Here is a 13,395-nt window from a genome sequence, read left to right as displayed (position 1 = left end):
TGGCTGATAATTGGATTTATGATGCTTTTATGCTCTGTTGCCTCTAAATCGCATCTAAGTGCTCCAACTGTGGTATTATAGCAGCTTGTTAGTAAAAAAAAAAAAAGAATCAAAATGTGAATCATCTTTATTGACCTGAGAACTTTGTCTCCATTAGTTGACATTTTAGAGCAGGGGTATCCAAACTGCGGCTCGGTGGCCATTTGCAGACCACCGTCCATTTTTCAGCGGCCCACGGCACATACTTAAAATGACATTAAACAAGACTAGTTAAAAAAAAAATAAGAAAAAAAAAAGTGACACTACTACTATAACTTTTTTAAATACTGAATAGCTTTTCTTGATACAAAAAGATACAAATCAACGATTTACGACAAAAAATTGTCTTCATTCATCAATTCATTTTTTGAAACAAAAATTGTTTCTTCCACTTTCTGCTCTGTGTCCGACTTATGACGCTATCACACTAATGATCCTCAAGTAACTGTTTGGAAAAATGCTCAGCAAAGTTGCACAGCTTTGCTGAGTTAGTTTCTGGTCAATGCAGGGGTGGATTTAGTCGAGAGGGATACAGGGCCGTTGACCACCCCAAAATCTTGAACATTTCAGCAATTTATCAAATCTTTTTTTTTTTTTAAACGTCAATGATATATAATTGCTTGCGTTATTGATTTTAACATGTTTAACTCTTTGACTGCCAAAAACGTTAAATAACGTTTAGTAAAATCCTATGGAGGAGTGCCAAAGACGTTAAAAGACGTTTTTTTTTTTTTAAAACAGAGGTGAAACTAACCATTTTCTATTGTTGATTACTGAAAAACGGAATAAGGTAGAAACAAACTTTTTTTTCTGATGAAAGATGAGAGTCCATTCTTTCATGTGGTAGTATGTGTGTTTCCATAGTCCAAACACATAATTTTCCTTGGACCTTGAAAGATCAGTCAAAATGCTTAAATCGGCTGGCACTGGCGACATCCCGTTTCTGAAAACGTCTGGCAGTCAAAGAGTTAATAAATTATAGTCGAATAATTTTAAAGTGGCCCTTGCATTCTTCCATTTTTCTGTTTCGCAATCAAGTGGCAAAATCGGTCTCATTAATGAGTCTTTTGAATATTAAGAGTGTGATGACCAAACACCAGTTTGTTAAGGTTCATTTATGACAGGTTTAAAGTATATTTTTATGGTAGTATGTGCTTGATGTTGTTGAGATGCTGTTGGTAGTCACCGACGTGGTTTATTTTTAGCTGTATCGGGAGGACTCGCATAACAGACATATGGAGGAAGAGCGGGAGATGAAAGGAAGACAAGCTCTTAGCGCCTGCAGCTACTCTGGGGCCAACGAGAGGGGGGGGGGGGGCAGAGGAAGAGGTGGAGGAGGAAGAGAGCGCGAGGACAGCGAGGTGAAGAAGGGAAGAGCAAGGCCGAGGCTCTCCGAGGGCGTTAGCGAGATAAGCAAGCAAGTGCAGGCTTGGAGAGGAATGGATTTGAGTCAAACACGTGTAACCCGTATCCCTTCAAACACGTAGATAGCAGGGAATCGCGATTAAATGGCGTCCTGCGCTTCAGCCGCAACATCAGTCATTCTGCTGATGAGACGTCAGAAAGATGGGGATGAAAGGTAGATGGGATGCAGCGCTTTGGTTTTGCCACGGCTCAATTTCATCCGTCGCTCTTCATCTTCTCACGTGCGTTGGCCCTGCTCGCTCCCCGTTCCCCCGACAGTAATTATTTGGCCGGCGGTCAGGTATTTTTGGACCTCCCCTGGCGCCAGCAGTTTTGATACCTCATCCGGCCCAATCATATCCAGTTAACGGTGTTCTGCTTCGCGGCTCATTGGCTCGCAATTAATGCGCCCTCCGGCGAATGTTATGAGGAATCATGGTGTTCTGTGACCTCAGTATTCATGTGAGCGTTGTTTATGATTATATTTGTGTGTCTTCGCCCTTTTTAACTCGACTTCAGTCCAAACCATTCCAATGAAAATAGTCAACCTCAATTGCATTGTTCCAAAATTATGACACACAAAAGAGAAGGTTATATTTTCTGAAATAAAAAGCCATTTCAATCAAATATTGGACCAGGGTTCTGGGCTGACGTGGCCCATTAGAGTGCCTCGTTGTCTGCCATGAGTGCCTTCATGTCATGATGAGAAGACAGGAAATACAGGCCTTTTATTTTTTTTGTGCAACTAGACAGGGTCTCCAAGCTGGCATGGCCACTTTAGAGTGCCTCGTCGTCTGCCATAAGTCCATGCATGGCATGGTCAGTATTGAAAGGCAAGAAAACCAGGAATGGGGCAAGTTTTTTTTTCTTCAAAAGTGTGATAAGGCATCCAACATGGGGACTGGAGCTCCAGACTAGTGCAGCCACTTTAGAGCGCCTCGTTGCCTGCCATGAGTGCCTTCATGTAATGATGAGAACGACAGGAAATACAGGGCTTTTATTTTATTTTATTTTTGTGTGCGACTAGACAGCCAGCATGTGAGAGACGGGTCTCCAGGCTGGCATGGCCACTTTAGAGCGCCTCGTTGCCTGCCATGAGTGCCTTCATGTAATGATGAGAAAGACAGGAAATACAGGGTTTTTATTTTTTATTTTTTTTTGGTGCGACTAGACAGCCAGCATGTGAGCCGGGCTGGCATGGCCACTTTAGAGCGCCCCATTGTCTGTCATGAGTGCATGCATGGAAAGGTGGGAGAACCACGCTTGGTGCAAGCTTTTTTTTTTTATTATTAATGTGTGCCTTAGACAGCCAGCGTGTTGACCGGGGGTGTGAATACTTTCGAGTGCCTCATTGTCATGGAAAAGCCCCGCAATGATCCGAGTGAATATATACCAGCCACCAGAGTCTTTATGTGTCTATGTGGCATATTTTCATGGTTCAAACATGTAGTTCAAAGAAACGTGATGGAATGGATTCCATATGCAGTCGTGTTATTTGATTGGCAGCTGATTGGTTTCAGTGCATTCAACGGACACGCCCACAGCATTTTAGAGTGAAGAGATGAGCTTATTTGATTTGATTTTAGCCACTTTACGGCCTCATTTTATACACAGTATTTTCCCCTCTTAATGATTCAAATTCAACAGTATAGTTAACAACACTTCATTGTGATGTCCAATTTCCAAAACATGTATTTTCACTTTTGGGGCTTTTAATGACACACACACACTCCGCTCCGGGCATGCCCCGCCACCCCCCCCCCCCCCCACACACACTGTTGCTCATCTGTTGTAAATGGTCTGGAGTGCAAGACTGAAGGTCTGATCCCACTCCATTTGTCACAATCTAAAGATAATGAAAGACAAGGACACACACACACACACACTAGCCCCAAGTTCCGCCTTCTAATTTTGTGCTCTGAGTTGTTTTCATGTCATTGTGCTTTATTTATGCGTTGCGCATTAGTAATACTCTCTCCTAATGATTACCCGCTTACTGCCGCCGCTGGGAAGCGGTCAATGGAGTACAAGTAAAAGTACGGCGCCCCCCCCGTTTGTCGGTATTGCTCCGGCTGCTCCAAAGCTTGACTCATACACTCGGATCTTACTGAAGAAATTACTTGAGGGAGATGGCGGCCCGCGTTGGGAAATCAAAGATGCGAGCCAAATGTTTCTAAGAGCAAGATGCCATGTATAATGCACTGGCGGGATTTGCAATCGGACTGAAAGCTGAAGAAGGATGACGATTGGCCTTTTGCTGTTTTGTGATTTTTTAAGGTCTTAGTTGCTTTACTTTTTTTTTTTTTTCCGGTTCTCTCATAAGCTCTCGGTGCAGATGTTACAATTAATACAAAGTGAGGCAAAACAGTTTTGAGTTTCTGCTTTTTCTGCTCACCAGCCAAGATTTTAGGAGGTTTTCCACAGAGGAAGAAAGAGTGTGGCTGGCTACATCACACTTGAAACACAGAAAGTTTATTTATAGCGCAGAGAGCGCTCATCAAGACGACGCTGCCGAAAGAGCTCGCTCAAGTGTCTCGCCAGCTGACGTCTTTGCCGTCCTTAATTATGTTGTTACAATGACACGCGTCTTAAAGATTGGATTACATCTCCTCGAGAGTTGGCTGAAAGGTGCGTTCAAGAACATTTGCAGGTTTCACGATGAAAGCTGGCCATCCGCCGTTTGCCCTGGCGATGACCTGGCTATCGTTGACGTTTAATTATGGACAACCGCGAGCAAAATATTTCTTTAATATTGCTATGCCTGCTTGCATTTGTTGTCAATTGGATGCCGTACCGTACCTGAGGTGTGAAATGTCTGACGCTGGAACGCCGGGCAATCATTTGTGTTGCCGCTCTTCAAAACAGATTGTGCGCTGTGTCAGTATGCTGAGGCTGCAGCAGGCTGCTCTGAGAAAGGGTGTGTGGGGGGGGGTGTTTTCCTCTTCTGAACGTTTGGCCGCCCCGGTGCTCAATGCTGGAGGTGTCCTTTACAAGCGCACTTTTATTGTAACGGCCCAATGATATGCTTTGTCTCTTATGTGCCAGCTGTCTACCGCAAATACTGTTCAGCACCAAGGACAGCTCCACAGCACACTGCAAGTGATGTCGCCTCTCCTATGTGGAGAAATCTGATGACACGCAATACAGTGTTGCTACATGGATGGATAGATAGATAGCCAGCTAGCTAGATAGCCAGCTAGCCAGATATAGATAGATAAAGATAGATAGCCAGCTAGCTAGCTAGATAACAAACTAGCCAGTCAGATAGCTAGTGTTAACATTTTACTATTTCATTTTATATTTTACCTCTTTTGAATTTAGTTATAGTTGTGAAGATGTAGATATAACTATGTTAACTCACTATAGCTTGATGAGTAATGCTTTTGTCCTCTTTGTTATCTGTTCTCTTATCCCAGAAATGAGAAAGTTAATAAGTTTCTTTTATTTATCTAAGAAGTCTAGTTTCTGTTCGTTAGAAATCCGGTTTTTGAAAGTTCAAGGACGAGCTAGCATACTGGGAGGGGAGAGACGTTTTCCTGGGAAACATTGTTTTTTGTTTTTTTTTCTAATAAAAGTCCCGTGTCTGAGAGAGAGGACACACATTTGGACAGAAACATGGCTTGGTGAAATTCCTTTGTGTCATCACAAACTTTCTGATTAAAAACCTTGCAAGGACCCTCTTCACGAGATCTCAACTCTGATTTATTTGAACAGGCAAAAGATTACAAAAACAGGTAATCTAACACTAGCTAGCTAGATAGCCAGCTAGCCAGTCAGATAGCTAGTGTTAACATTTTACTATTTCATTTTATATTTTACCTCTTTTGAATTTAGTTATAGTTGTGAAGATGTAGCTATAACTATGTTAACTCACTATAGCTTGATGAGTAATGCTTTTGTCCTCTTTGTTATCTGTTCTCTTATCCCAGAAACGAGAAAGTTAATAAGTTTCTTTTATTCATCTAAGAAGTCTATTTTCTGTTCGTTAGAAATCCGTTTTTTGAAAGTTCAAGGACGAGCTAGCATACTGGGAGGGGAGAGCCGTTTTCCTGGGAAACATTGTTGTTGTTTTTTCTAATAAAAGTCCCGTGTCTGAGAGAGAGGACACACATTTGGACAGAAACATGGCTTGGTGAAATTCCTTTGTGTCATCAGAAACTTTCTGATTAAAAACCTTGCAAGGACCCTCTTCACGAGATCTCAACTCTGATTTATTTGAACACGCAAAAGATTACAAAAACAGGTAATCTAACACTAGCTGGCTAGATAGCCAGCTAGCCAGCCAGATATAGATAGATAGATAGATGGATAGATATTTCACACATCCACACACACACACATTCTTCCCCAACCTGCAGATCTGTACCAAAATCACCCACGTATGCATATGCATATATGCCAACATGTACATGCATACTTGCAAATTAATGATATACATATACAGTCAATGGCACACACACATTAATTAATGTGCGAGTGAATTTCTTTATTAATGTAATCCCTTCATACTAACTATCCATCCATCCATTTTCTTAACCGCTTTTCCTCACAAGGGTCGCGGGGGGCGCTGGAGCCTATCCCAGCTGGCTTCGGGCAGTAGGCGGGGTACACCCTGAACTGGTTGCCAGCCATCATACTAACTATGTCAAGCAAAAAAAAAAGAAAAGGAAACGTTCAGATGAATATGCGCAATAGAAATTGCATTGGCATGTATGTATGGTGTTCCGCAGGGTTCAATTCTGGGGCCTCTGCTGTTTTCATTGTCTCTGCTGAAAAGAGCTGTGTTTTTTTTTCAAAGTGTTCTATAAATATAGAGTTGACAAAACATTCAAAGTGAAGAGAGACAGATTAAGTGAAAAGGCAACTTTTCCTCTTCATTTTGTTTACCGCCCATGTCTTGAATTTGGAAAAAACAAAAAAAAAATTACATTTTATTGTTCAATAAAGAAGGGTTCGGTGATTGCGCATAGAGAACTTGGAGTTCAGTCCCTCCGATAAGGTTAAGAACCACTGAATTAACCCAGGAACAGCCTCACGGTTCCCTATTGATGAAATAAATTCTACTATGAACAGATTATAAAATGTTCCATTACACAAACTTTAAGTGACCCCTACTGACAATATTACTATATAGTTGTTAGCAGCCAGCTGGGATCAAGCAGTGTGGAATGTAGTCTGCTCGTGCGCTCCTGTTTATGTGTCAGAGCTGGCGGTTAAGGCGTGACAGATGGGGGAGCGAGCGGAGACGGCGGAGAAAGCATGAATGACCCAACGGTGGCTCTAATCAGTGGCGGGAGCGCCGAGCGGGGAGGTGGCGCCACTGTGATCCACAGCGCCACAAATCGGCCCTCGCACCTTCCCGTGTTTGTAATTTGGGAGGAATTCTGGATTTAAGAGGATAACAGCGTCGTTTAGGAGGAAATGTTATGAGAAATGTACAAAACCCTGCTGTGACACAGTCCTGCTGCTACGCAGCCGTTTTATATTATGCCACGGGTTTGCGGTTGGGGGATTATGTCACTACCTTCATTTGGAGCAGTCATTTCTTTTAATACAACATTCATTTATTATTACCGTTGAATCTAATCCTGCTAAATTTTTCAAAGGCAGTCTTTGAGGTTTGTCTACAGAACCGCACCCCTCACGAACATGTATGTGCGTGATTCTCAAACATAACCATTCATAAGTCCGCTTCATGAAAATAGCAGCATGGGCATCACATAACTAACTCTTTGACTGCCAAAAATGTTAAATAACGTTTAGTAAAATCCTATGGAGGAGTGCCAAAGACGTTAAAAGACGTTTTTTTTCAAAACAGAGGTGAAACTAACCATTTTCTATTGTTGATTACTGAAAAACGGAATAAGGTAGAAACAAACTTTTTTTTCTGATGAAAGATGAGAGTCCAATCTTTCATTTGGTAGTATGTGTGTTTCCATAGTCCAAACACATAATTTTCTGTGGACCTTGAAAGATCAGTCAAAAATGCTTAAATCGGCTGGCACCCACGGCATCCCTTTTCTGAAAACGTCTGGCAGTCAAAGAGCTAGACTGAGTGCAATTTTTGCAGAAATTGCGTGGGAATGCTGAATGCTTATAAAGTAAATTGAAAGATAAATTATGTGAAAATTACAGAGTATTAATTGTAGTTGAAAGATAAATGAATAAAAAGGACACTTGAACCCGGGAGGCGTGAATTTTTGAAACAAGTTGCAATTTATATGGAAAAGTGTTATCTTTTTTTTTCTTTTTTCTGGGGAGCTCAGTATTGTTCATTCGGTAATTTTACCAATTTGACATGTCATCATTGTTCTCTCTTTTTTGTATTTTTTAATTTTTTAATTTATTTTTTTATTTTTAATTTTTTGTGTGTGGGTGTGTATGTGCATGTGCGTGTGAGTGTGAATTCATTAGTTCACCTAAAACCTATTAAAAAATCCCATACCGTTCACCTAAACTGAACACTTCAGAACCCAGCCAGAGCCGTGAGGCCGTCAGGAGAGCCGAGGAAGGACCAAAGAAAAGAAAGGAAAGTGGAAAAGTGTTATCTGAAAGTACCCTCCATTCATTTAGATGGAAAAGTGGAACTAATGATATCAGATGGAAAAATGCACACACACCCAAAAAATAATAATCACTCAATAGCGCCACCTAGGCATGCAGTACCAGCCATTCATTTAAATGGAAAAGTGGAACGAATGATATCCAATGGAAAATGCAAAAAAAAAAAAAAACGCACAGGCTGGCGGACCTGTGAGAGGGATGTGTGTGCTGCTGTGGGAGTGGAAACATTTGATTTCAGTCATGGCATAGATTGACACTTCATCAGTGACACCTTTTGTCGCTCACTGATGTTTTTTTTCCCTTGACCCAAACTTGTTTTTGCATTTGTAATTGACACAAGGATTGGAACTTTCGCTACTTTACACTCGTCCACACAAAGCCGATTGCGACGGGACCGACACGGAGTGAGAGGCAATGCAGCAGCCGTCTTTGACAATACAGAGTAAACACAAGGCCAGTCACAAGTGCATGTCACCTTCTGGGGCTGAGGGATGTGCACACATACATTTATGTGAATAAAAGGATTTGGGTAGACTGTGTGTGTGTGTGTGTGTGTTGTTTGCCACTTGAATGCAGCCAGCATAACTCTTGAGAGCCGTATCCAAACGGATGTTACAGCGCATCCAAATCAGGGAAGGGGGTGTCTATCGAGGGGAGGTGAGTGTGTGATGTTGTGTAAAATAGGAGGGGAGAGGGAGCAAGTGCGTGCGTGCGCGTATTGTACCGGCAGGCATGCCAAGCAGCCTGCTAATGAACACATTGATCTGATCCAGCCGGGTGCAAAAGGACACGGCTCCGTGTATTCATTTTACTCATTAATAGCAGCAGCTTGTGTTATTTGTCTCCATTCATATTTCACAACATTAGGTACATCTGCACCCCATCTCGTTAGATGCGACACAGGAGCCGTCTCAAGCTTTGTGCCTCAATTAGAGTGTTTTCGTGCGTCAGACTGAGAGCTGTTTTCTATATGTTAGGGCTGCACAATATATGGGAAAAATAGTGGTATTGTGGTATTAAATAAATAAGCTGGCAATAAATAAATATATATTTATTAATATATATATATATAAATATTTATATTTATTTATATATATGTATTTATTTATATTTATATATATATATTTATTTATATATATTTATATTTATTTATTTATATATATTTATATATATATATATATATATATATATATATATATATATATATATAGATATATATTTATATTTATAGATATTTTATATATTTATCGTCATTCAAAGTGCTGTTTGAAAAAGGCTGTTTTTGCTGTTGGTCCCAGAAAGTTTGCTCATCTGCAGCCTGCTACTGGCAAGCAGCTGGATTTGTGATGCAATAAAAGTGGATACAATCGATATTTCATAGGTTGCCTGTTTGTCCTTGGAGACAGCTATCTGCATGGGCAGCATCCATTCTAATACTATTACTATCGGCTATCCTATAAATGGGAAGGAGAGTCATATTGCATCCAAAGCGTTTATCAGAAGTCTCCCTCTTTTCAGTTTTTTTTGTTCTTCTGGTCCACGCAGCTCGTGGTCGCCCAAGGCTGGGCATGCTGCACAGCCTCGTGAATCCCTCGGCCGTCTTTCTCTCGCCGCCCTGCCTGCCTGCCTGCCTGCCGCACGAGGCTAAGAATACACCCTAAGTCCTCGTTTTGCCCGCGCTTCCAAAGAGGGACACGTTTCGTCTCACTTTCTTAACTCTGAGGTTTTTTTTTTTTTTTCCCGCCAGCTCTCACAAAGCACCGTGGATCGGAAATCTGCCTCTGTTCGTTTTTATGTTTCTGTGCGGCAAATAAAACAATACGCGTCTCATTTGGGCTGTATTGGCGTGACCGACTTGCACGTTTACGTGCCTCAAGAGATTGATTTCATCGCTGTGTGGTGCTCTCTTGGGACCGCTAATGATTTCTGTTTGTCTTGTGTGTGTGTGTGTCGCGTTTACTGCACCTGCTAATTATTGGATTCCTGAGTGACTGCAGAGGCAATTATCTAATTCTCAAGTCCCTACAGGTGTTTCGGAAGGCTAGCTAAACGGACACTATGCATGCTTTGTCAATATGTGTGAGCCTTTTCTGTATGTGTGTAAGACACTGAGGCACATGTGTGGCCTTAGAGCGGGCCGCTTTTTACCCGATACCCGGGGGGGGGGGGGGGGGTCTTGGCTGGTTACCAAGCTCCGTGAGCGTGCTAAATAAAAGACAAGCTTGCTTCCCTTCACGAGTCGCAGGGGTTTATTTTTAAAGACCTACACGGTGGGTTGCACGCCGACACAATTCACAAAAGCAAACGACTGTAGCTTTAGAGACAAGAGTGATCAACCAAGAGCTGACTAAGACTAAGTTTAATAAGCGGGAATCAATCTGCACTTATCTTCGTGGCTGCTATCCATTTTCAACAAAATCTTTTTACTCATCATATAACTTAATTTTACTCGTCCAAAAAAAAAAACTTCCATACTTTCAATCTTGAGGCAACATAATGTTGCACGGATTTAACAACACTTCCCAGATGGTTCAAGAGAGTTCATCGATTTTTTTTTTCTTAACTCTTTGACTGCCAAAAACGTTAAATGACGTTTAGTAAAAACCTACGGAGGGCCGCCAAGGACGTTAAAACACGTTCTCCAATTTTTTTTTTTTTTTTGGGAAACGGGTGGAGGAAAGCCTGTGATGAAAGTTTCAAGCAGATCTAGTTAGCCTAATGACTATTTTTGGCCCCTAGATGGCAGCAATAACTCTCTTTTGACAAGATTGGGTAGGCGTCAGTAGAAGACGTGAGGCGGAGCTAGAGGGGACAATGGCTGGGGAAGGGAAGAGAACATGGCGACCGGTTGCAAGCCACTCACGCTCGAGCATTTTTTTTCAAAGACGAAAAGCATCGACCAACGCTAAAGAGCACATTGATGACGACGATAATAATCATCGATGATGATGATGGTGACTCCGAGGTTGGAAGTGTTGACGTGGCAGTAGAAGACGTGAGGCGGAGCTAGATTGCTGAGGAAGCGAACGATGGCGACCGGTTGCAAGCAGCTCACACAATCGATGATGATGATGGTGACTCCGAGGTTGACGCCGAAGTTGGAAGCGCTGACGCGGCGGCTATGACGACGTCATAAAGGTTCACGGGCTAGCGATGCTAACACCGGAAAACACGGAGCACAACCGAGCACGCTCAGGCGGACGTTCAATCGGACGACGAAGAGTGCCCCGAGTCCAATGCATATTCATCGGAGGAGTGGGTACAGTCTGCTACTTGCTATTCCCCGGAAAAAAGGCCGTCAAGAAAGTGTAACGTCTGCGCGCGAAACGGACAATCGAAGTGAAACGTATCTGTTGTGCAAATCCTGCTCCGTCTCCTTGCACGCAGGGCAGCGTTACAAAAAGAAAAACTCTATTTGAAACATCCACATAATTGTAAGTAGTACCACAGTTGCACACATTTGTAAATAGTTTGCGAAATTGTTTTGTCAAATTGTTACACTGTTGAATGGAAATAAACGTATTTTGCAATCTAAAAACACTTTTTCATTGTTGGTGGTGGTGTATTACAGAAGTAAAGCACTATTTAGGTGTTTGTGGCATCATTCATGGACAAAAAGAAGTGTAGAATTCACTAGAGTGCATTAAATAACATCGATTCACAAAAAGCTCTTTTTCTCCGCTTTTTGTTTCAAAACAGAGCATTTCGGTGAAACTAACCATTTTCTATTGTTGATTACTGAAGAACGAAATAAGGTAGAAACAAACTTTTTTTTCTGATGAAAGATGGGAGTTCAATCTTTCATTTGGTAGTATGTGTGTTTCCATAGTCCAAACACAACATTTTCTGTGGACCTTGAAAGATCAGTCAAAATGCTTAAATCGGCTGGCACTGCCGACATCCCGTTTCTGAAAACGTCTGGCAGTCAAAGAGTTAAGGTGTTTTCTGCACTTTATGTTGGTTAATAATCAGAGATGGGAAAAGAAGTGACATTCTCTACTTGAGTAAAAGTATAGTTACTTGTCTAAATAACAACTTTGGTAAAAGTAAAAGTACTCACTCAAAAACTTACTCAAGTAAATGAAAAGTACTTGATGAGTAAAAGTAAAAAAGTATTTTCACTGGATGTGTCCTCCAAATTCTAGCCAATTGCACGTCATGGCATAGCTTGACGTAGAGCCAATCACAAGCTGCTTCATATGATTGGCGGCGCCAGGAGACAATAGTAGGGTTTCCATCCACCCTTTTTTATTTGAATTTTCAAGAAATGCCAAAATAAAACTGAACGGAAATGCTAGAAATTCAAAAAAGGGACCAAAATTTGCAAAAAGAAGTTTTTTACGCTTGGACGTGGTGGATTTTGAAGCGAATCGGGAAAAAATAAAATGCAAATTTTGGCAATGGAATTGGGGGGGGGGGGGGTCACTTCCTGTTCTTCTTCTTTTAAATTACTGGTGGATCACATCTCTATGGTGTATACCGCCACCTACAGGGGCGAAGTCTTCTCTCAATATTGGCAAAAGAAGAACAGATGCCCGTTTTGCTCATTTTCAGTACATTGGCTTGGAAAATTTTAAACAATTGGATGAATGACTATTGACGATGCTTTTTCTTCCAGGTCTATTATTTTCATCGTTTTCATGCATTTAAAACAAAAGTAACGACCTTGTTTTGAAAATGTATCGAAAAGTAAAAGTAAAAAGTAGTCTAAAAAATAAATACTCAGGAAAGTACAGAAAAAAAAATACTTAAGTAGAGTAACAAAGTATTTGTACTTTGTTACTTCCCATCTCTGTTAATAATGCCTAAAAGTAATCAAATGACACGGGGACAGACAAACAATATTGATTTATGAACAAATGTGGATGGATAGATGTCAAATTGACCATATTTGGTCATAGAAGTTCTGCGCCCAACATTGACGATATACAACCCGTTTTTGCATCCGACATCATCACAGTGTGCCGTTTGTCTCCGTTTCTCCCCATCCCAGACCAACATCCCGTTCCTCCAGAACGTCTTCTCCAACCACCAGTTCCTCCACTCCACCGTGGACACGCAGTTCATCGACGAGAACCAGGAACTGTTCAACCTCAAGCCCACGCAGAACCGAGCGCAGAAGCTGTTGCACTATCTGGGTCAGGCCACTAACAAATGTAACAAATGTTATGGATTTGCTGCCGCCTTCCAACCGTCTGCTGCGTTTGAAGGTCACGTGATGGTGAACGGCCCGACCACGCCCATCCCGGTCAAGGCCAAACCGTCCTCTATTGACCCTGTTGTTCCACCCGTCACCATGGGTATGTACTTTTGCCAATTACGTGATGTGCATTTGGTAACTGGACTTTCGTTGGGGATTTACACACTGACTGAACAATTCAAGTTACA

The 13,395-nt window shown here is 41.7% G+C and overlaps 1 protein-coding gene across 1 annotated transcript in view; it reads left to right on the top strand.

Moving 5' to 3' along the window:
• The window catches only part of LOC144034485 (pyruvate carboxylase, mitochondrial-like), a 174,177-nt gene that overhangs the window by 124,726 nt on the left and 36,056 nt on the right, over positions 1–13,395 (top strand). The window contains exons 13-14 of the mRNA XM_077543263.1: positions 13,001–13,145; positions 13,218–13,307. Of these exons, the coding sequence (XP_077399389.1) occupies positions 13,001–13,145; positions 13,218–13,307 (235 nt within the window). The remainder of the gene's footprint in view (positions 1–13,000; positions 13,146–13,217; positions 13,308–13,395) is intronic.

This window comes from Vanacampus margaritifer, chromosome 15, assembly GCF_051991255.1.
Source record: "Vanacampus margaritifer isolate UIUO_Vmar chromosome 15, RoL_Vmar_1.0, whole genome shotgun sequence".
In the NCBI taxonomy this organism is placed as follows: Eukaryota; Metazoa; Chordata; class Actinopteri; order Syngnathiformes; family Syngnathidae; genus Vanacampus; species Vanacampus margaritifer.
Note: the sequence above shows the minus strand (reverse complement) of the source record. Positions and strands in the feature narration are given on the sequence as shown.